Source organism: Monodelphis domestica, chromosome 6 (genome assembly GCF_027887165.1).
Source record: "Monodelphis domestica isolate mMonDom1 chromosome 6, mMonDom1.pri, whole genome shotgun sequence".
In the NCBI taxonomy this organism is placed as follows: Eukaryota; Metazoa; Chordata; class Mammalia; order Didelphimorphia; family Didelphidae; genus Monodelphis; species Monodelphis domestica.
In genome coordinates this window covers 129900247-129923553 of record NC_077232.1, presented here as the reverse complement: position 1 = coordinate 129923553, position 23307 = coordinate 129900247, and the positions used below count along the sequence as shown (strand labels likewise).

The following is a 23307-nucleotide window of genomic DNA, read 5'->3' as shown; positions in this document are numbered from 1 at the left end:
AGGACGCTGGGGTTATGGCTTGCCCAAGGTCATACAAAGCTAGTAAATGGCAGGGTTGGTCCTCAGACCTAGTTTATTGGTTTCTTAGTCGAAAACTTTCCCTACCACATCATTTTGCAGCATATGGATTGAATGATCAGCATTTCCCTCTGGGGCAGCTGGGTAACTCAGTGGATAGAGAACCAGGCTTGGAGATGGAAGGTCCTGGGTTTAAAACTAGACTTAGCTGTGTGACTCTGGGCAAGTCACATAACCCCAGTCACCTAGCCCTTACCTCTCTTTTGCCTTGGTGCCATGGGCACCTCACTTGAAACTCCAGGAGTTCCTGACAGGTGGGAACGGTCAGTCAAGAAAACAACAAACAGATGACAACTGTATATTTTACGGCCATGGGTATGCTTTGCACCTAATAGATGCTCCCCCATCCCCAGGCCTAGTTTTTATTTTTGTACCCATTTTTTTTGGCACACAGATACATTACCTACAACACATCTAAATAGAAATAATTGGAAAAGTGATACATTAACTTTTAACAAATCACTTGATTAGCATTCTATATTCTTGTATTATGATTACAAATTCTTGATAGAATAAAGGTTTCACACAAGATAAATAATTTTGTCACAAGTGGCTTAATTCTCTCATTATCCTGTGAGGAGTTTTGAGCTTACAAACAATCAAGGAAATTTACTTACTACTTTTAATAAAAAGAAATAATCAATCAGAAGTTCTTAAAGACAATTCAACAATCATATCATTGAGGTTGAGAGGTACTGGGAACACAATTCAGATTTAATATTAGACTGATCATTTTTCAGGGTTTACTAGGGAGTTTCTCAAGGGGAAGAATCAAGTCACTGAGGCATGATAAAGCTTGGTGTACCTACACATTTTGTATGGGACTTTATGATTGATTTGTATGCTAACTTCATGAGAATAAGTTTCTGTGAGTGGGAAAGTTCTGGGCTTGGCTTGTAGCTATGGTTTTACTGGGAGTTATGTACCTAAGTAAAAGTTAACCCATGATACTCTTTTGGGATTGGGTTTGAGGATCTGATCTTTTGGTGATGTTTTGGAGAAGTAGAGTACAGATATTTTGCTCTTGCATTATTTCTTCTGAGGTTAGGGGGAATAGTAATCATATCAATTCCATAGGTAAGGGATGTTAATGAGAGAGGTCATGCAGGGGGGACTGAGTGGGCAATCACATCTTGCCAAGGGCCACTCTGTGGCCTCCTTAGCTACCATGAGTGACTTTGTCAAGGCGTCGTGGTCTGATGGCTCCCAGCACCTTGGAACCTATACTTAGTATTGCTTCTAAGACAGAAGATAAGCGTTTACAAAAAGACAACATTTCCCTCTATCATCGTAGTATGGTCTTTGCTATAATTATATGAGATAATATAGTAAAGTGCTTTGCAAACCTTAAGACTCTCCAAGAATACCAGCTATTATTACTATCATTCTTGGGATCTTTATTACATTGAATATCATTCCAAGTTCAGTTCAAAGAATTCCATAGAGTCTAAAGATGAATTAAGATCCATACCCTTTGGAAATCTCTAGGTCAAGAGTATGGTATTACAGATCAAAATGTCATCCCTTTTGATGTTATATTTGGGGTCTCACCTCCCTAGAGTTAGTGGCAAGTATGTGATAAGTGCATTAAATCTAGAAGTTCCCTTTTTTTTTTTTGCAATATATCAGCATCTAAATGTTAGAACTCTTAGAACTTATGTTTATTTGATGTTATTAATGACATACTTAAATGGCTGGTCTATTTGTGGGCAAGCATTAAGAGATACCATTTTTTAATTTTCAATCATGACTGAGGATAGAATTGCTCAAGGAAGCATATATTTGCTGTTGGTGAGTTCAGTTGGGAAAAGCAAGATGACAGAAAGGTAACCCTTCTCTTTTTTATCCACCTGCCCCCCTAGACCTAGCCTTGTATACTGTTTACTTCTCCCATACCACCAGAGGCCAACTGCTCCTAGTCTATACTCATTGTTCCTGGAGTTATTTAGTTCAGGGAGGAGTATAGATGCCCATTTCATAAATGTGTTGAATGTCTGATATTTGAACTTCTTTGTAAAGACCATAAAATAACTGGACACCAACCAGAAGGTATAATGATGTCTGACAAGTTATATAATTTTTGAATGGTCACAAAAAACTTTACACAAATTTATATACATCTTTGCAACAACCTTTTGAAGTAGGTAATGCATGTTTCATTACTTCTTCAGATGAGAGATCTGAAGTCTAGAGAAATTAAATGACCTGGCCAAAGTCATACAGTTAATGAGAAGTAGTGCTGGGATGCACGCCCAGTTTTTTTGACCCCAAGACCAATTTCAACCAACATGCTACACCAAGTGACTGGCAACCTTCCAAGATAGATCAGATGCCTATATCAGAGTGTCATGTTTTCCATAGGTGGTTCTTATATCCAATTTTCATATTGATGTATTTGGAACCATAACTAGGATGAGGTGACTGGGATTTAGCCACAGAGTACTAAAATTTAGAGGGTAAACATAGTTATAGAAGTAATTCCCACCAACAACTAACATCTTAATTACTTGTATTTTTTTCACAACATAATTTATAAGCTTGATTTAGGGGACTTTTATGTTACTGACCCGAGTGCCAACATTACAATTATATTTCTGAATATGCTGTTTAGTTCATATTTCACAGAAACATTTAACAGGGAAAGTTTTATTACGAAAAGGATTAAAAATGTGGACAAAGACCCTCTAGCCATTTTTTTCTAAGGTCTAATTGAACAACAGAGATGCCTGGAATAGTCCATTGTCTTATCAGTGGGAGCAAAGTCATTTTTAGTTAGATAATTTTTCTTTTTCTTATTTCTTTACAGAGTAGTTTTTCAAGCATGTAAGAAACAGTTAACCTGGTTCACTTTGATCTAAATGAGTTTAGAAGCAAAAAAAAAAGAAAGAAAGAAAAGAAATTGAGTATTTTCCCTCCCAGTTTCTCTGAGATTTGTTGATTCTGGGTGTAGGCAAGTGCTAAGAACTGCAAATAGATATGCATGCCTAATATAAGCTTGAAATCCACTGGAGAGTCCAACTTAAGGAAGTTCAGTTACATATAAGGCAATGACTAAAATTAGAAATGGGGCAGTGGATAGAGAGCCTAGCCTGGAGTTATGAAGACCTGAGTTCAAATCTAGTCTCAGATACTTAGCTATGTGACCCTGGGTAAGTTTGCTTCAGTTTCCTTATCTGTAAAATGAGCTGGAAAAGGAAACAGCAAACCATTCCATATCTTTGTCAGAAAAAATCTCAAATGAAGTCATTAAGAGTTAGATATGACTTAAGAAGAACCATATAACATTATTGGATGCTAGATGGCACAATGGATCTAGAATCCTGGACCTGGAATTAGGAACTTGAATTAAAATCTAGCCATGGGGGCAGCTGGGTAGTTCAGTGGATTGAGAGCCAGGCCTAGAGATGGGAGGTCTTGGGTTCAAATCTGGCCCCAGACACTTCCCAGAGGTATGACCCTGGGCAAGTCACTTAACCCCCATTGCCTAGCCCTTACCACTCTTCTGCCTTGGAACTAATACCCAGTATTGATTCCAAGACGGAAGGTAAGGGTTAAAAAAAAATCTAGCCACAGTGGAAATCCAGCTATGTGATCCTGGGGCTCAGTTTCTTTATCTGTAAAAATAAGGATACTAATAGCCCCTCTACGTCAGAGTTGTGAGGATTAAATAAGATACTTACAAAATTTTTAATGTAGTATTTAGCAAATATTAAATATTTACATGCTTGTTTCCTTTCTTTCTTCCTTATTACACACCCACTGAAAACATTACCCTGCCTTTCCTAAGCCAAATGGCCCCCTCAAAAGAGAGTACTCTGCCCTGGTCTAAGCACACGAGGAGTATTATGCTTAGTTCTAGGCAACACAGTGTTGTTGTTGAGTCGTTCTTCTTCTTCCCTTTACCTTACTGTGTATTGGTTCCAAGGCAGAAGAGCAATAAGGGCTGGACAGTGGGGGTTAAGTGACTTGCTCAGTATCACACAGTTAGGAAGTGTCTGAGGTCACCCAGGATCTTCTGTCTTTAGATCTGACTCTCAATCCACTGAGCCACCCAGTTGTCCCCTGTTGAGTCTTCTCTGACTCTTTCTGATCCCATCTTCTTGGCAAAGATTCTGAAGTGTTTGCTATTTCCTTCTTCAGCTCATTTTTTCAGATGAGGAAACTGAGGCAGACAGGGTAACTTCTTAGGTTCCAGAGCTCCTAAGTATTTAAGGCTGGTTTTGAACTCAGGCAATTTTGACTCCAGCCTCGGTGCTGCACTTAGGTACACAGTCTATAGATTTTGAAAGGCTGTGATGTGGATCATCGTAGGACCATCATTTTAGAAGCTAGAAGGGACCTTAAAGGCCTTCTAGGCCAACTCTATCATTTTACGGACGAGGAGGCTGGGCCCAGAGAGCTTCAATAACTTGGCCAAGGTCAGACAGGTAGGAAATGCCAGAGGTGGGATATGAATGGAAGGCTTTTGACTGCAACGCCAGTGCTCTGTCTCCACTCTCCTCTGCTGCCTGTCATGTGGAAGAGAGAGTATAATGATTCTGTCTCATCCCAGATGGCAAATCTAGCATCACTGGGCAGAAGTGGCAAAAGGCAGATTTCTGACTCATGAGGAGAAACCTGCTAACGAGAGCTTTGCCAGAATGTAACGGGTTATTACACGAATTGGTGATTCTTTAGCACTGCAACTTTGTAGGTACCATCAGTTAGGTATGTTGGAGAAGGGATTAGGGCTCAGGCAGGTTGGGGTGGATCATCTCTGTGGTCCCTTCCAATGCTCAGATTCAGTGATTTTTATTACTCTAAAGCAAAGGTTCTTAATTTGAGACCCTTGAACTTAAAACAAATATTTTGGTAACTGTACTCTAGTATAATTGACTTTCTCTGCAGTCTTGTGTATCTTTTTTATACACTTAAGAACTTACTCTCCAAAGAGATCCATAGGCTTCTGCAGACATTAAAGGGGCCCTAGGCATCAAAATGGCTAAGAACTCCTGATCTAAAGGCGATCTAGTCCTTGGCCACATAATATATGCTTTTCACACTGCTAATTGCTCAGATCTAGTGTCTACTGAAAGTCCGAGTCAAGCAGAAATTGTAGTGTAGAATTTGGGCAATTACAAAATCGAGTTTTCTGGCATAGTGGAAAATGGGAAATTCTGCTTAATCAACTCTTTTGGTTCCACAGGAGCTCTAATGGAAACCAGCTTCTTAATTTTCAAAGTATAAGAAAATATCAATGTGTACAACACTAAAGCTTTAGTGAAAGATAAGTTAATCTTTTTGTTGGTAGTGTTGATTGGACATCTTTGCACTTATCTTTTCCTCCCTTGTAACAGTTAATTTTATGTACCTCTCTTTACCCCCATTAACTCCTGGAGAGTAGAATGTGTGTTATTCTTGTGGTTTGGGTACTCTCCCATCACACATGGTAGACTACAGTGGTCCAGAAAACATATACAGTTTTTCAACAGATTTGGGGGCAGCTAGGCAACACAGCAAATAGAATCAAGAAGACTTTATCTTTATGAGTTTAGATCTGTCTTCAGACTCTTAGTAGCTGTGTGACCCTGGGCAAGTCACTTAACCCTATTTGCCTCAGTTTTCTCATTGATTAAATGATGTAATGGATGGGGAAATGGAGCCACCCATTATGCTACTTGAGGCTAGAGAGTGAGAGAGATGGAATGGAGCAAGAAGGTGGGGGGGCGGAATAGATTTTTCCTCCCCTCTCTTTCCATAGTAAAACCAGCACTAGTTGTCTTCAGAATTACAGAGTACAGAGTTCAGAGACTGGGTTGAATGTAAAGTCAAGGACTGAAACTGATTCTGTCTCCTTGAGGAGAAAGTATAGCCTTCCTCCCCAAGCTTCAGGTTTCTCCCCCTGGGTAGTATGAGGCAGGCACTTGATCTAAAGAATAACTATTTATTCTAAAGGGACACACACAAGATAGGGTAAATAGGATTATTGGGTAAGGAAGTAGAAAGGGAAGGAGGAGATCCCTAAAGCTAACAATTGGCCCCCTCCCCAAATCCTGAAGGGTCAGCCTGACTGCCTGACCCTCCTAGGTCAGTTGTGAGAGCTGTCTTGACTTCTATCTACCCAGATTGTAGAACAAAGTTCAAGGACAGATGTTGGGGGATGGAGAGGAAAGTCTTCCCTGGATGGCTGGCTTTATAGTCAAAGTCCTATCCACCCCTTTTCTCATGAGCTGGATCCAAGGGGGTTGGGTTCACAGAGAGATGGTCAAATGCTCAGAAGGTCAAAATGCTTCAGAGATTTCTCTTAGACCAACCACCCCTGAGGAGTTCCCAAAGAGAAGTGAAGTAACTGCTTTGAATCTTCTTAGCTCTCCTGTTCCTTCCTAGAACTCTCTGTCTTCCTTGCTCTTCCCCAGCTTGGGTTGCTCTTTTGCATGTTGAATCTGACTTTCCTCTCTTACAATGAGCTGGAGAAGGAAATGGCAAACCACTCCAGTATCTTTGCCAAGAAAACTCCAAGTGGGGTCACAAAGAGTCAGATACAATCGAAAAATGACTGAACAACAACCATGTTTTACCCACACCCTACCTGTGATTTTTCCTTTTTGCAAGCATCCAGTTTTCCTGATTGTTCCATCACGGTGACATGAGAAGTGTGAAGTCAATTGGGCATGCCTGCTAGAGAACCTTAAAACTCAGCCTCATTTCAAATCCTCCAGTTACCCTAATGCAGAAAGTTACAATAATACCCAGAGGTTTTGGCCTTCAGCACAACCTCAAAGAATGCTGAGAATTTGATATAACTAAGTGCTGGGCACCGAGGAAATCATTGCGACCTTCTTTGTCCTGTCATTATCTGAAAACCATCATGCCTGACCAAGGTTCTGTCAACACGGCTGTATCCTTTCCATCTCCTTCCCCAACCTCTTTTCGAGATGGTCTCTGATAATTTAGTTAGAAAGGGTGTGATGTGGCCATTGTCTTTTTCTTGATTCTTCTCATTCCTCTTCCATTCCCTCAGTCTTAGATATCTCCAGTTGAGTCCCATTTCTTTTAGATATGTCAAACCAAAGTGGATTTTGGTATTGAATGACTAAACCAATTCTGATGGGGCATAGCTCTTAAAATGGTTGAATTGAATTGAATGATTCAGGAACCACTGGGAAGTGATAACTGGGAGACTTTCTGAATAGCAATTAATGTGAGATTTATTATTGTCTGGAGGAGCTGGCTTGGACCTGCTGAGTATTCAGTAGTTCTAGTCCATTGGTATTTTTCATCTTTAGTATTTTTAAACCCAGGAGTGAATCCTTTCACCCTCCTTATTATGGTAATGTGACCATTCACTGAAAATATCAAACAGTTGAAGTTAATCTCTATTAATATATTTAAAATTACTATCTCGCCAAAGTACAAGCCTGTTGAGAGATATAGAATTAGGAATTTATAGTTCAAAGAGACCTTCAAAATTGTTGAGTCCAACCTGTTTAAGGCACAGATGAATTGAAATTAAGAGATTTCCTCTATATTGGTAGTGGTGAACCTATGGCATGTGTTCCAGAAAGGGCACATAGAACCTACTCTGTGGTTACCTAACCCTCTGTGGTAACCCTAACCTTTCCCTTCTCCCTTCTCCCTTCCCTCTCCTTTGGTAACTTACTTCAACTTTCCTTCCTCATCTAAAAAATGACAGGGTTGCACTAGAGGATATGGAAGGTCCCTTCCAGCTCTTGAGTCTGAAATTTAAGTGGGATACAAAGATAAATATCCCCTGAGATAAAATCCCTCCTCCTTGAGTTACTGAAGTTATTGCATATATCTTTTCCTTCCCTAATTCACTGTTTAGCCTTTAAGGTTGGCAAAGCACTCTACATATATTATTTTGTTTGATCCTTGCAAAAACAGAGCCTCTGAGGTAAGTGTTATTATCCCAGTTTTATTGATGTGCAAACCTGCTAAGAGAGGTTAAGTAACTAAGGTTAAACAATTATTCAGTATCAGAAATTGGATTTGAACCCATGTCTCCTAGATTCTAATTCTGGTACTCAAATCATTATGTAAGTACAAATCTTTTATGAGAAAGATGCTTTGATGATCAAAAAGACCAATTGATTGTCTATGTTTTATAAAGGTCCCTGGGCCTTTTCTATATTTAGCCACATATAGATTTGAAGCCCCTAGCAGGCAGTTCTAAGCTTGAGTACACCTGGGCAAGTATTTAATGACTTCTGCCACTGTAAATGTCCTATATATCATGAAATGTTACAACCACTGCCATGATGACCAAGTGATTAGTCACCCTAGCGGTCCCTTTTCCCTTCCTTAACCTGATGTACTGCTGAAAGGAAATGGGCTGCCTGGGCAGTTCTTGTTATATTTCCCAGAGTGACTCACAGTCTGAAGATAATTTGGTAGCAGCTGGAAGTGAATTGATCACAGAATCTCACTATGTCAAAATTAGAAGGGACCTCCGAGATCATTTGGCCTAACCTGGACTGGATCAGGAATCTCTTCTCCCAATATTCCTAGCAAAGTAATCACCCAGCCCTCATTGACCCATCTTCATGGATCTGGAACAACACTTTGCTAAAGGTCTTCCAACAAAGACAGGATCGCCACTTTTCAGCCATGTTGGCAAGGTGATTTCTCAGAGGCAACTTCTAATTTTCTGAGGCTGTGAGGGAGCCCACTCTATATTTATTTCAAGCAGCCCTCCTTCAACCAGCACTTATTAAGTGCTTAAATGCCAAGGAGGAGGTTAGCTAAGTGGTTCATCAGATAGACTGATGGGCCTGAAGTCAGGAAGACCTGGGTTCAAACACAACCTCAGACACTGGCTGTGTAACTCCACCCAGAGCAAGTCATTTAGCCCTGTTTGCACCAATTTCCTCAAGAAATGGCAAACCATCCCAGTATTTTTGCCAAGAAAACCCCATAGACAGCACGGGCAAAGGGACCACAAAGACTGAAACAACTAGAATGTACCAAAGCACTGCACTAAGTCCAATGACTCGAATTCTCAGGAAGAGAGATTTATATTACATCTCTCTCATTTTTATTTGTTTCTCCTACTTGTACCTTCTGGACTCAAGCAAAGCCAGTTTAATAGGATTTTTCATAGAACAGCTCTTCTAATACTTGAAGATAGCTATTCTTCCCTCCAAACCCTAGTGTTCTCTCCCGCAGGCTCTCCATGATCAATTCCTTCAACCCATCCTTGTATGGCATTGTTCTGAGAGCCTGCTCCAACCTGCTTGCTTTCTTCTCCACAGATTCCACGGCAGATGACACTGGCTTATTATGAATTGAAATCTGCCTTGAAAATAAATCATTACAGCCATGCCACATTTCCTATAATTAGGACGTGTCTAACAAACACAAGTCATTAGATGCTAAGTTTTGCTTTAATTGGAATATTATTTGTGAAAACAGAGATCAAAGAGGGCTATGGCTTTCTTTGTTCCCAAGATGAACTCTCAGTTGAAAGGATGTGCTTTTAATTCTTAGTGGCTAGTACTATAAATCACTTTAATGACTTCTAAAACTCACAAATGGATGAAATAGACTTTTATAGCAACAAAAAGAAATACACATGGAGACTAGGGGTGGGCACAACTTCAAACCATCATTTAAAAGACTAGGAGAAGAAAAATCCTAAAGAAACCATTAATCTAGAGATGGAAGGGTCCTCAGTGATCATCTAATCTAAGCCCCTCATTTTACAGGGGAGGCACCTAAGGGAGGCTCAGTAACTTGTCCAAAGTCACTTGGAGGATATCAGAGGCACTTTAATTTTTTTTTTATAAGTGGTCCATCTCAACTCTTGCAAAACAAAAGAATTATTTGACTATCATACAAATGATTCTGATTTTTTAAACCCTTACCTTCTTCATGTCAATTCTAAGACAGAAGAGCAGCAAAGACTAGGCAAACGGAATTAAGTGACTTGCCCGGGAACATATAGCTAGGAAGTATCTGAGGTCAAATTTGAACCCAGGTCCTCCTGACTCCAGGCCTGGTGCTCTCTTCTCTGTGCTACCAAACTATCATTTATTGTACAATTTTAGCCCCCCACCCCCACCCCCACCCCGCACATGCTTCCTGTATTTTCAGAGCTAGGTACAGCAGTTTGGTGTGTCCTAGCTTAGGCAGGACCGCTTACAAACCCTCAAATAAACTGAGTTACTCATGTTCTAGAAATTTTTACATCAGACGGATCAGTGAGGCAGGTGGAGGAAGCCAGGGTCAGGAGGACGTTCAGGAAACTGGATGGACATTGGGTTTCAAGAGGCAGCCATGAAGGGGATAGTTATCCAGAAAATATAATGACAGACCAAATCCCATTTCCTGTCTATCTGGACTGTGACTCTGTAGATAGATTTAGATGCAAATGTGATTATCTGGAGCAATGAGAAGTTCCAGCATCCTCTTCCCTAGAGGGGCTGCATCCCTCTCTCAATGGAAGGATCTCACAAAATAAGTCAGAGTCCGAGTTGCCCAAAATGCTTTCCTCTATTCATACCTTCCATCCAACTGTACCAACAATCCAATCAAACAATAAGCATTAAAAAAAAAAAACCCTTATCTTCTGTCTTAGAAACCATACTAAGACTCAGCTCTAAGGCAGAGCAGTAAGGGCAAGGCAACTGGGGTTAAGTGACTTGCCCAGGGTCACACAGCTAGGAAGTGTCTGAGGCCAGGTTTGAACCCAGGATCTCTCAACTCCAGGCCTGGTGCTTTATCTGCCCCAAACAAGCATTTACAAAATGCTTACTATGAGCCAGTTCTTGGACTAAGTGGTAAGGATACAAGGAAAAAGCAAAAACAGTTTCTACTCTCAAGGAACTTGCATTTGAATGGGATACAAGATTAAATAAAGACTAGATGAAACAGATCCTTATAGAGGGGATGACGCTATGGCGCTGGCAGGTGAGGGTACCACAAAAGGCTTCCTGGAGGAGGCGGTACCTGAGCCTTGAAGAAAAGCAGAGTCTAAGAATTAGAAGTTGGGAGGGAGGGCATGGGCAACAGCTGGTGCAAAATGACAGAGTTAATATGGAAGGAATATAGCTAGTAGGTCAGGATGGCTGGAGGGTATGTGAATGGAAAGAAGATGATGTGGGCCAAATTGTGGAGAGCTTCACATGCCAAAGTAAAGGACTTTATACTTGAATTTGGAAGAAACAGGGAGCCTCTGGAGCTCACTGAGTTGGATGGGAGGTGGAAGGAGGAACACGGTCAGACTCACGTTTTAGTAAAATCATTCTGGAATGACAGGAGGCTGGGTGGGAGTGGGAAGGGATTTCAGGCAGAGAAGAAGAAACAAAAGTAGCAGAACACCCAAATTCATTTGAGTATTTTATTTATAAATGTACATTGACTATAAAAGCTGTTGCATTTTAGACAACTTTTTACTACTCTTCAGAGGCATTTTAGAATAAATATTGCAAATGAAGGTTAGTGTAACTATATAGCACATTAGCCAGCCTAGAACAGTAATTATTATTCTGGCTGGTTTTGGATATGATGTAGCTCCTTTGACGTCATTAACTTTGATGCTTCAAATAGATAACTACAGTATGTTTCGCATTACGCTACATAGAAAGAGTGAGGAAACGCTGGGAGAGTCTGATAGTGAAACACACGGACACAGTTATGGTGGAGTTATCCATGTTCTCTGAAGAATGAGAAGGGAACAGCTTTTGGAGGATGTAAAAAAAAAATCAGATCTCATCCTTCCTCAAGAATAATAAATCACTTACTTTTCTCCTTTTCTTTCTTTGTTTCATTCTAAAACTAAACACACTCATATATTACAACCCAGTGTAGCAAAGCATTGTTCTCCACCCCCTGGGATCTCCGAGATTATTTAACAAGAAATCTATCATACTTACTATGTTGAATTGGAAAAAAAACAAGGCCCAGGCTTTCTAAAATGCCATGTAACAGACTCCAAATGAAATATAAATCAAATAGAAATAGAAACAGTTGGCAATTAGAATTTAGAATGCTGGAGATTATTCTGTGCTGGTGACTAGAGTTCATTATGAAAAAGCGCATCTTGCAGTTGGAAAATGGGTCTTTATTTTTCTTGACTTGATTCTAGCTTCAATACATGTACGATGAGACTCACTAAGAAAAATGTTTATAAATGAGACTGTGGGAATCAGAAAAGAATGTGCAATATTCATGTATTCCTTATGTAACGGATGGAGTTTCATGGGTAAAAAGGGTTCTATAAAAATCTGTTATGAATATTGAAATTGTGCATGTTTTGTGCATTACTATGGGAGAGTATTCTGCGAACACCATGCAAAATGTAAACATCAACATTATCAAAATATCTAACAATAAAACATGCAGATGGTTAATCAAAATATCAGACTGAATATCTGTACATTTTCAAAATGATTTTTTTTTCATTTTTGTAAAACAGCAACCACTGCCAGGAGAAGTCTCGGGAACTGAAGGTCTCAGGAATGACTTCGTTCCTCTTGAATTCGCTGTATCCATAAGTCATCACTGACTATGTGCAATAGCTTTGCATTTTCTAAGGCACAATTTTAATGAAATGATGTGTACGGTTCAATCCAACAACATTTCCAAATGACAATGTAGTAAAAATGCCTTCGGTGACCGAGGAAAATTTCTGCACAAGCATGGAATTGGCATGCAAAGGACCATCTAGCACAGCATGTAAATAAATAGTTGCTAGCTATATCAAGTAACACATAGAAAAATTATTGCTTATCTAATAAACATTCACGTTATATCCCTTTACAAATACAGCAACATACCACGAATGAGTCCGTCTTTTACATTCGCAACAAATCTCCATTAATTTAACATGGTTTTTAAGGCAGAATAAAAAGGTGTCCCAATACCATCTGCTTCTCCCCTGCCCTCCTACCCCCCATTTAAAAAGAAAAATCCCCGGGAAAGTTAAAAAGGGGGTTTTAAACAACTCTCTCCTTTTTTTCAGCCAATTGGAATTCATTATGTGACACATGGAGTAAAGGGAACAGCAAATCAATTCCCGGTTAAAGTTCTCCATGATTAATAGCTGGAACTCTTGACAATGAAGAGGAGAGTTAAGGGGAACATGCATATAACCATTAAAATGAACAGGATACAATGTAGGGTCTTAATGGTCACACATAAGTCAGTGCAAAATCACACATTATCTAACATCTAACATCTAACATTCCTGCTATGTGACAGCATGGGTTCTCAATGCCTATCTCTGTACATATATGGCACAGGGCACCGGGTACCCAAGGCATAGGATGCATCTCTCCATGTGACCACTCCTGCCCTTTCTCCTGGGGATGCGTAAATGATACTGACCGAGAGCATCTCGTGATTATTGTTGCTATTGATGACCCACTTGTTACTGGGAGAGAGCCGACTTCCTCTCCCTCTCTCGCAGCTTCTGGTAGTCCAGTACTGCAATAATCCTGAAAAAAGATGGACTGAGATAATTTCATCTCTCTTTCTCATCCTCTTGGGAAATGCCTCCATTCAGTCAGAGTAGAGCCCCAGCAGGCATTACCACGGTTCTCTTTATTTGACAGAATAATCTACATTAATGATGTAACATTTAAAGTACATGAATGTTAATGGTGCAATAATTTATGGGCCTGCCCTCAAAAGGTACAGAATACAAATGGTTCAGAATTACAGTATGTATTATATCAAACTAGTATCTTCGTACAAAAAAAGTTATAGCTCAATAAAAGCAAATTACTTGAGTTCAGAAATGGATTAATCAGAGGCTCCCCCAGAAGAGTGCTCATCTCATATTGGCATGTCCTGCACCTTCTATAGTTCTGTTTTGTAAACTTAAAAAGTTTAGCTTCTAGAAATTAAAAAAAAAAGTTGTATTGCATTTTTTTCTTATTAATTCCCAAAGAGGATAATATCACATTTTAAATCATCAACATGTCTTGCCATACTGAAAAAAAAAAACAAAACAAACCCAAACAAAAACCTATCCAACATTCTGAAGGATTCAAGATCAAAGCAACTCAATATTCTCTTAAGAGATATTGTGCAAATGCAAAAAAAAAAAGTGGAAAACACAAGCATACATTGCGGTATAAAGGAACAGATATAGCCTTTTAGTATAGCCTTTCAAAAATTAAATGAGTGCCATGAAGCCCCACGAATATGGGCATTTATAAGCGATTGTCCAGGACATCCCCAAAGGGAGCAGTGGGAGGTGATTTGTAGGAGTGAAAACCATGTCACAATGTTGTCGGCTGACCAGCACCTAGGGGAAAATAAAAGCAAACTGAGTTAAGGTATTTACCATTTTTTTTGTTTCTCAATTCCATAAACATATAGAAGAGTTTCAGAAAGACTGGAGCTTGGATTGATACTGCTTTTTGGTTATGCTAACCACTTTCTCACTAGCCATTCCAAAGGATAGATGCCACATAATTCTATTTAAGTAAAAAGGTATCTTTCCAAGCAAAATGCAGCCAAGAGTCTTACCTACACAGGTTCCAATGAGAAACAAGTTAGGAGGAGAGTTGAAGGCCAAGTTTCTTACTAGGTGTACTACACTGCCTAGTTTCTATAAATTCAACCTAGTTTCTTTAGAGAGTGCTAAATCTGGGTTAGGGCAATTGAATGACACAGCAGATAAGATGCTGGCACTGCAAATCTGGCTTCAAACACTTACTAGCCAGGTGACCCTAGGCAAGTCATTTAACTCCCTTTGCTTCAGTTTCCTCATCTGTAAAATGAACTGGAGAAGGGGATGTCAAACCATTCCAGTATCTTTGTCAAGAAAATTCCAAATGGGGTAGCAAAATCAGACAAGACTGAAAAATGACTCAACAACAAAAATGGGTTACCATCTGTTTTGGGAGCTTATATTAAAAATAAGGAATCAATTCTGCTAATAGTTAGGATTTATATTGTGATTTAAAGTTTGCAAAGGGCTTTCCCCATGTTATTTCGTTTGAGTTTCAAAACAACCCTGTGAGGTAAGTGCTATTATTGTCTTCATTTGATAGATTAAAAAGTTGGAGAGCTTAAGTGGCCTGCCTGGGTTCACACAGCTGGTAAAGGGTTGGTGGCCAGCATGAATCCAAGTGTCCTACTTGGGGTACTCACTACTCTCACCATTTCCCCCTAGCATCAGAGAAAGAAAACCTTCAGAAAGCAAGATATCCTTCAAGCAACATTATTTATCAGAATGCCAATCCCCACTGCTTCATATGCAAGGCAGTTAGTTCCTAACCTCTACATTTTACTCTTTGTTGAGCCAAAGGAAATTTCTGGGATTCTAGAATTTATAGTTTTATATATACACATATATACATATATATCTATCTACATATGTATATATATAAAACACATGTATGTATGTATGTACATATGTGCATATTTTAAATATAAAATTATCTTCTATTGTAATTAAAAAAAAAGACTGAGAAGACTGGAAAACTCTTCATCTTTTGCATTGCTATTACCCTGGGAGCAGAAATCATTGGTTGGGAGCAGGTGGTGGGATGTTTGGAGTAAAATGGAAGTGGCCATTTTGGACCACTGGGCTGGGCTCTCTAGATTTCTCATTGAAATCTTCACAGCATTTCTTCTTCATCTTTAGCAAGAGGATGGGGAAGAGGCACATATTCAATTACAAAGTACCCAGGGACTTTTCCTAAATGTATACAGAGCTGGGCTAATCTACCACCTAAGTACAAGGGATGGAAATGAAACATATGACAGCATTACGTGTTATGGCCAATCTAAGACCCATTTTTGATGCTATTTGCATAAGAACTTAAAAGTATTTAGGTGGCTTTCTGGAATTCCATTTTAATATGCTGTTATGTTATCATTTTAAAAAACTATTTGAATATATTTCCTTACTCCTAGAAAATGAGATTATGCATATTTCATTTTTATTATGCAATTGAATAAAATTATTTTTTTTCCTTAGGACACTATTATAGTAAACCTTCCATACTGATCCTCTCTCTTCTCATTTTTTCCCTCTCTTTTTGCTTAGAGAAAAATAAAAGATAAGTAAAGACATTCTAGCGCTTACCTCCAGATCTGATTATTTCCCCTGGTATCTAGGATTGCTTCATCCATTCAAATGCATTAACACTCTTCTAGCTAAATGTAGGGTCCCCCTTAACTTTCAAAGCTAATTCAGTTCTTATAGCAGTAAAGAAAGGAATCAGAGCACTTGCTGAAGTAGATAAGGGCTTTTAAGCTCCTTTCGTAAACCCATCAGCCCTTCTTGGAAACATTTTTTGCTCTTCCAATCCTGAGTGAAATGTCTATGTTTGTGAAGCCAGAAAGGAGTGTATTATGGATAAATACAGGTTTAAATCAGGTGAACAGATTTATCTCCCTGTGACAGCTTTAATAAGAGTCTACAAAGGAAAAATGTAGCTGTGTCACCACACTGAAAATTGGATTTCCAGGGTTTTATATTACACAGAGTGGCGTAATAACTATACGGTCAACAGGGTACAAGGGAAAGCATATTGGCTCAGGAACTGGAGTACCTGGATTCAAATTCCACTCATGGAGATTATTATCTAGGGAAGCCTGAGCATTTTCCCTGGGTCACAGGATAAAATTAGGGAGTTGGAACAGATGACCTCAGAGGTTTCCTCCAGTTATAGAATAATGACGGCATGAAGGTACTTCTCAATATAATTTGAACCTTACAAATAAGCGCCAGCAAATTTATCTTCTATTTTAATGCTTAATTTTTTTTTCAAAGGGGGGAATTTCCTTTTAATGTAATGTTTTTAAAGCTCAACTTGCAAACATCCTTAAAAACCAAATCAAGATCCCCAACCCCCATCCCCTTCCAACGCTGGGGGCCTGTGGGATCTTTTATGTTCCTCCAGCATCTTCAGTGTAATTCAAGGCGGGGAAGGACAGAGATGCAATATCACTTTTCTTTTTCTGCTGGATAGTTTTTTGACTTAACAGTGCCCTCTTCTGATTATTACTCATATTCAACTGGAATGATGAAAAAAAGTTTCATCTGGGAAGATGAGGGGGAAATTGCTTTGAAAAAATGGAGTTAAAAAGCTCTAGTTCTTGGGACCAGCTAAGTAGCACAATGGACAGAGCGTAAGGCCTAGAGTCAAAGGAACCCAGGTTCAAATCTGACCTCACACCCTTCTAGCCATGTGACCTTGCGCAAATCACTTACCCCCAATTGCCTAGCCCTTGCCACTTTTCTGTCTTAGAATTGAAACTAAGACAAAAAGTAAGGGCTTCTAAGCTATATTTCTCCCCCAGAGTATATTTTAAAAGCAAATCCAGTCATATACATAAATCTTGCAAGAGTTTGTATTATATCCACTTAGTAAGTTGATACTCAAGAAGGTGTTATACACTTATTTCTAATGCCCCTCAAAGATAAGTTTTCACAATAATTAAATTAGAGTCACTGGAAATCCACTTTCCTCTTAGCTTTTCATTCCCACATTTCTTTTTAAAACCCTCTCTTTCCATTTTAAAGTCAATACTATGTATTGGTTTCAAGGTAGAAGAGTGGCAAGGGCTAGGCAATGGGACTTAAGTGACTTTGCTCAGGGTCACACAGCTAGGGAGTGTCTGAGACCAGATTTGAACCCAGGACCTCTCATCTCTGGGACTGGCTCTCAATCCACTGAGCTACCCAGCTATCCCATACCCCACATTTTCTTTAAAGTAATAGTTATAGGTGACTATTCTGCCCTGTCACTCCACAGCCCCTGCCAATTTCACTTTAAAAAGGAAAACACTATCCATGCAAAATGAATGACTTAAAAATAAAAAAATAATTATCATAAAGCAAAATTTTAATTTTTAAAAAATTGTTGATATGTTGTATGTAAATATTTGGGTAAAAACATGAAAAACTATCTGATTTTTTAAAAAAGGAAAAAAAACCCACTCTCTCAGAGTTCAAAGGAGATTTGATGAACCTAAATTAAATAGAAAACTCCTAAGATTGCAGAATTTCTGTCTCCCCATGTGGCAGCTGACTACAATGTCTCCATAGAAGTATGTCCTGTTTCTGGAACATCATGTTTTCCAAGTGCTGGTTGAGACTTGGCACCGAATGGCTCAGATAGGACAGCAGTTGTCCAACAGCGCCCTCTGCTGTCATAGGTGAGATGAACAGCCTTTTCTAGAGCTGCTTTTCCCACCAGGAAGGAGTCCAGTGGGAGCTGCCCGCTGACCCCACCTTTTGTTTTTCACCTTTTACTAGGGCCTGGGGAAGACACCCAGGAGGGCGAGAGATGATGGTTCATATTCTTCAGTTTACAAATGAGTTGGAAAGAGTGTCACACTTTAGTAGAAAGATCCTGAAATATAGACTCAGAGGACAAACACTGACTTCCCTCCTTGCTGCCAACTATCTTGGGAAAATCACTTTGTCTCTCTTAGTCCTCAGGTTCCTTAACTAGAAAAAGGCAGAATTGGATCAGATGGTTTCTAAGCCTCTTTCTATTCCTTCTTTTGTGTGTGTGTGCTAACAGCCTTTTATTTTGTTGAATCGAAAAAAATTAATTTAATTAATTTAGAATATCTTTCCATGGTTCCATGATTCGTGTTCTTTCCCTCCCCCTCTCCTCCACCCTGTAGCTGATGCATAATTCTATTCCTCATTAAACCTTTTTTTTAAACCCTTACCTTACTGTATATTGGTTCCAAGGCAGAAGAGTGGTACTGGGCAATGGGGCTTAAGTGACTTGCCCAGGGTCACACAGCTAGGAAGTATCTACGGTCAGATTTGAATCCAGGACCTCCTGTCTCTAGGCTTGGCTCTCAATCCACCGAGCCATCTAGCTGCCTTCTCCTTCTAATTCTTTATTCTAGAGAATAATATATTTCAGGACATACTCAAGAGCTACAATGGGAGGCATAGGCTATATTTAGTGATTTAGGAAATGGATCAAATGGGGCTTAGGCAAATGGAGGGGATTTCATGGTAGTCTATGCAATGCACCTTCAGGAAAACCTTTGGTGTGGGAGAGGCGGAAGGGAAATACATTTCTAGCTTAGAAGGGATCACCTGAGTAAAGAGCTGGAGGTGGGCACAATCCATATAATACACACAAGGAACAGTAAGGATATTAACTTGAAAGGAGCAAAGGTTTGATGGAACACAAGAAAATGGTGCTAGGAATTTCTTTTTAGTTTAATGTTCTCTTGGTGGAGGGGTGTGTGTATGTCTCTCCAGACCCCCTTCTCCCTTCCTCGAACAAAATGAAGTTTACTTTGTATTTTCTTTTCTGTGTGCATGTTGTATCTGGGAAGGGAAGGAGGGAATAAGTATTTATATTAGTGCCTACTATATGCCAGGCGATATGCTAAGCACTTTATTAATATCATATCATTTGACTCTCAACAATGCTGGGAGGTAGGGGCTATTATTATTCCCATTTTATAGATGAGGAAACTGAGGCAGACAGAGGTTAAGTGACTTGCCTGGAGTCACACGATTAGTAAGTGTCTGGGTCTAGATTTGATCTTAGGTTCCAGACTTCAGGCTCAGAGCTTTACCTACTGCACCCACTAGCTCCTCCAAATAAGGAATTTTAGGGATTGCAAAACCTTTTTCACATATTATTTCATTTGAGCCTCACAACTATCCAGGGAAGTAGGGGCTATTATTACCCCCAAGTTATAAGAGTGGAAACTGAGGTAAGTAAAAGCTAAGTGACTTGCTCAGGGTTACATGGTGTCTAGTGCTAGATTAGAACTCAGGTCTTATTGACCACAGACCCAGACTCTATCCAGTGAGTCACCTAGCTTTCACTCAGTAGAATATAAGCCCTTTAAGGGCACTGAGTAGTATTTCCAATGCTTAGCATATTAATAAATGCTTACTGAGCTAACTTAGCATTTAGTTTCTTTTCACCTGGATGTTGATCTGTTTACAAGACATGAGTATTTATTGAGGAGAATGTCTGTAGAAATAGGAGCCTGGGGTCCCCGTAAATTTCCTGCATCTTCAGGATTCTTGGGGTCGGCCGCCTCACTTACTTCTGGACCGGATGTAACAGTCATTGCAGTTGAGCAAACCATTGCGAATCCTGACATCTGTACCACTCACTGAATCTCCAAGCTGTCCTTTGCAGATTCCACACTGTCCATTAAACAAGAAGAAGCCGTTAGAAATGTGAGAAATGGATCCTTGTACAGAATGGTTTTCATTCAAAGGGAAATCACGAAAGAAGAATTACTTTTACACGGATCAAATATAAGCATTGATGGTTTGGATAAGCAAATGATATTCAGAGCACTGATTGAAACTGAATCTGAATCTTTCATGGAGAAAATTTATAAATGAGTTATCAAGAGATTGCCAGGATTTTGTTGAATCTCCAAGAGTTCTGGTACAAAAAAATAAAGAGATCTTCTTCCTGCTAGTTCAGTTTTATTTTTCAGAAGAAATACAGCGATTCCTGATAAAACCCCACTGAGGACAAGTTTCCTGCTGACACTGGAGGACAACTTGGTTTCTTCAATCGTGGCTCAGTGATGGTGGTAGAGGTGACTAAGGAGGAGAATTTGGTGAGTACAGTACCACCTTTTTCTGAGGATGCTAGAAACCAGGGGTAGATATGAGCTCAGAGAGTCTGGAAATTTTTGAGTAGAGCTAGAGGACTAGGTGCAAGAGGATGAAGGCTCCAACAAGGTCTCCTATACCTCAAAGACCATTGTGAGAGGGGAGGGTTGTAGTCCAAGTGGGCTGGTCAGCTTCTATAACTGGAAAACAGGAAGTAACCTCACCAAGACCCAACAAGGAAGGAATCATCATTTTGGAATGCCTACTTAGTCTTTCTAGACTATTTTATCTTTGAAAAGCATATTTTTGGAAGCTATCAAAATAAAAATATCAATCAATTTCCATATTAATTATATTTAGAAGTTCTCTTAGTGAAACTAGTTTGCTTATATTTTTATGAGTTGTCTTGTGATTAAAAACAAAATGTAACTTAGGGAACTCTTCATTCATTAACTTATATTCACCCTAATACTCGGGATATGGAGAGCCATTATGGTATTGTGGATAGATTGTGGCCTCAGAGTCAGGAAGACCTAGTTTCAAGTCCAAAACTCTGATCCCTGAAGATTGATTGACTCTGGAAAAACTCTTGACCTCTTATTTAATCAGGAAACCCTCTAAGACTCAGTTCTGAAATAGTTACTGATCTTCATTGGTGGAAAGGAGTTTCCTCACCAGAAGTTGTCTATACCAATAAAATTATGTCTATCCCTTTTTACCCTCCTCCCAACTTCCAATAAACAAACATTTCAAACCTAGCAGTGCCTAGTGCCCATATTATTATTTATCTATTAACACGGTTAACCTTGGCTTCTTTCCTTTTAGTCCTTCATATATCCCAAAGAACAGAAAGCCACTGAATCCATTAATTATGCCCTATAACTGTTTAATCTCATGAAAGCAGGGTATGTATTTTATCTAAACTGTTTCTCCCCCACGGACCAGCATAATGCTCTATACACAGTAGGTATGCACACAGTAGGTATTATTAATGTTGCCTATTGAGCCTTGGAATTGAGGTTAAGGAAGTCATGGGCTGGAAATATAGCAAGTTTAGAGACAGTTGGGGAAAAACACTGTTTAGGTTTGTGATTGGCAGCCATCTGAAAGGAGATGCCATTTATCCTTAGTTTGGAGCTGGGAGCAAAGGAGAGGGCTAAAGAATCCCCACCTCTGTACTTCATACTTCTCAACATAAACATGGTTTTGCCTTATGACCATAACAACCAATCAACACCTTTAATTGTCAAGGGTCAAATTAAAACTTTGCATCAGCTGTGGGGACTGAGTGAGATACCAATAGCTCTTAATATTAATTTGTCACTTTTATTGAACATTTCAGGGCTTAGAAATAATTTTAAGATTCCAAATAATCCAGGAACTGACAGAGTTGGGGAGTTCACAGTTTCTTTTTAGAGCATGTTAGAATAAATTCTTGGCTCCCCACTGGAGAACACGATTCTTCTAGTTACGCACTATTTAGGGAAGGGCTAATATCTACAAAGCAAGATGAACAAATCTTCTAGGGACTATGAAATTGTAGAGATGGCCCTCTGTTCAGAAGGACAAACAGCACAGAGGCAGGGTAGAATGAGGAACAGCATTCATCCATTTTATAAATACTGGCACAGAATGATAAAAAAGGATGTCAGGGAATCCTATTTGGCTTGAGAAGTAATGAATACATACCCTGAAGCACTGGATGTGAAAATAAAGACTAAGCGTTTCAATGATCATGGCGGCTCCTTTCCCCAGAGGAAGTCCACAAGCAGAGCATAACTTCTTTCCGCTTATAGACCTGCATGAAAACACATTTGCACACCGTCTGGATGACACAAGACAGACTAACTCATCTTGCTACTAAGAAATGAAAACGCATATTTTAAAAGGGCATATTACTAGTTATTTTCACTGTCCCTAAAGGTGAGTGAGTTAAGTCACTTAGATGGTAACAAGTACTGACAGCAAGCTTCCTGAAATCCAAGATTTGATTAAATAAATTCAATAAATGTTCAATTCAATAAGCATTTATTAAGCACCTTATAGTGTTATAAGCTCGTTTATTAGAAGATAAAAAGACATTTAGGATATCTTTCACTGTCTTTGTTGTTGGTTGAGCTTTCTGTCTTGAAACTGGCACAATTCCAGAGTAGCATTTCTTCACCAAACATTTACTAGGGACCTATTATTATTTCAGGTCCTGCTTTAATACTCAGTGAATTTCTCTAATCTCATCAGTAGCAGCACTGCCACCAAGGGATCAGATACATCACAAAGCACTTTATATATATATTAACTCAATTGATCAATCTTGCAAGTGCATGGTTGCAGAATCCATACCCAACATGACTCTACCCTGAAGCAGGAACATATAGTAAAGTTCTGTTTTCTATACTTTTTAATCTCTGAAAAGCCCTTGTCATTATATAGATACTGTCCATAAAATATGCAAATAGCTCCAAGATAACTTAAAAAGTCAAAGCAGTGATTAGGGAAAATGGGGATGGTAAAGAGGGCAAGAGATTATTGGATAGAAAAGTTGTCCCAAATAGACTTATATTACAAGGTTTTCTTCTCTTACCTTCTCCTTGCTTTTGAGGTGCTAAATCACATGACTTAATCTATCACCTCCTCTAATTACTTAGTAATTAATGGCTAGTAAAAAAGATATTTGGGCAGCTATTAAGAATATTGTCATGCCC

The 23307-nt window shown here is 39.2% G+C and overlaps 1 protein-coding gene across 10 annotated transcripts in view; it reads right to left on the bottom strand.

Annotated features, from left to right (window-relative positions):
* Window positions 1-11402: 11402 nt before the first annotated feature.
* Window positions 11403-23307, bottom strand: part of LIMCH1 (LIM and calponin homology domains 1) — a 408610-nt gene continuing 396705 nt past the window's right edge. For all 10 annotated transcript variants that reach the window (XM_056802571.1, XM_007496513.3, XM_007496514.3 and 7 more), the window contains 3 exons: window positions 22295-22403; window positions 20080-20182; window positions 11403-14329 (listed from right to left, as the gene is read on the bottom strand). In XM_056802571.1, coding sequence (XP_056658549.1) covers window positions 14304-14329; window positions 20080-20182; window positions 22295-22403 — 238 coding nt within the window. In that variant the 3' untranslated portion in view covers window positions 11403-14303. The remainder of the gene's footprint in view (window positions 14330-20079; window positions 20183-22294; window positions 22404-23307) is intronic.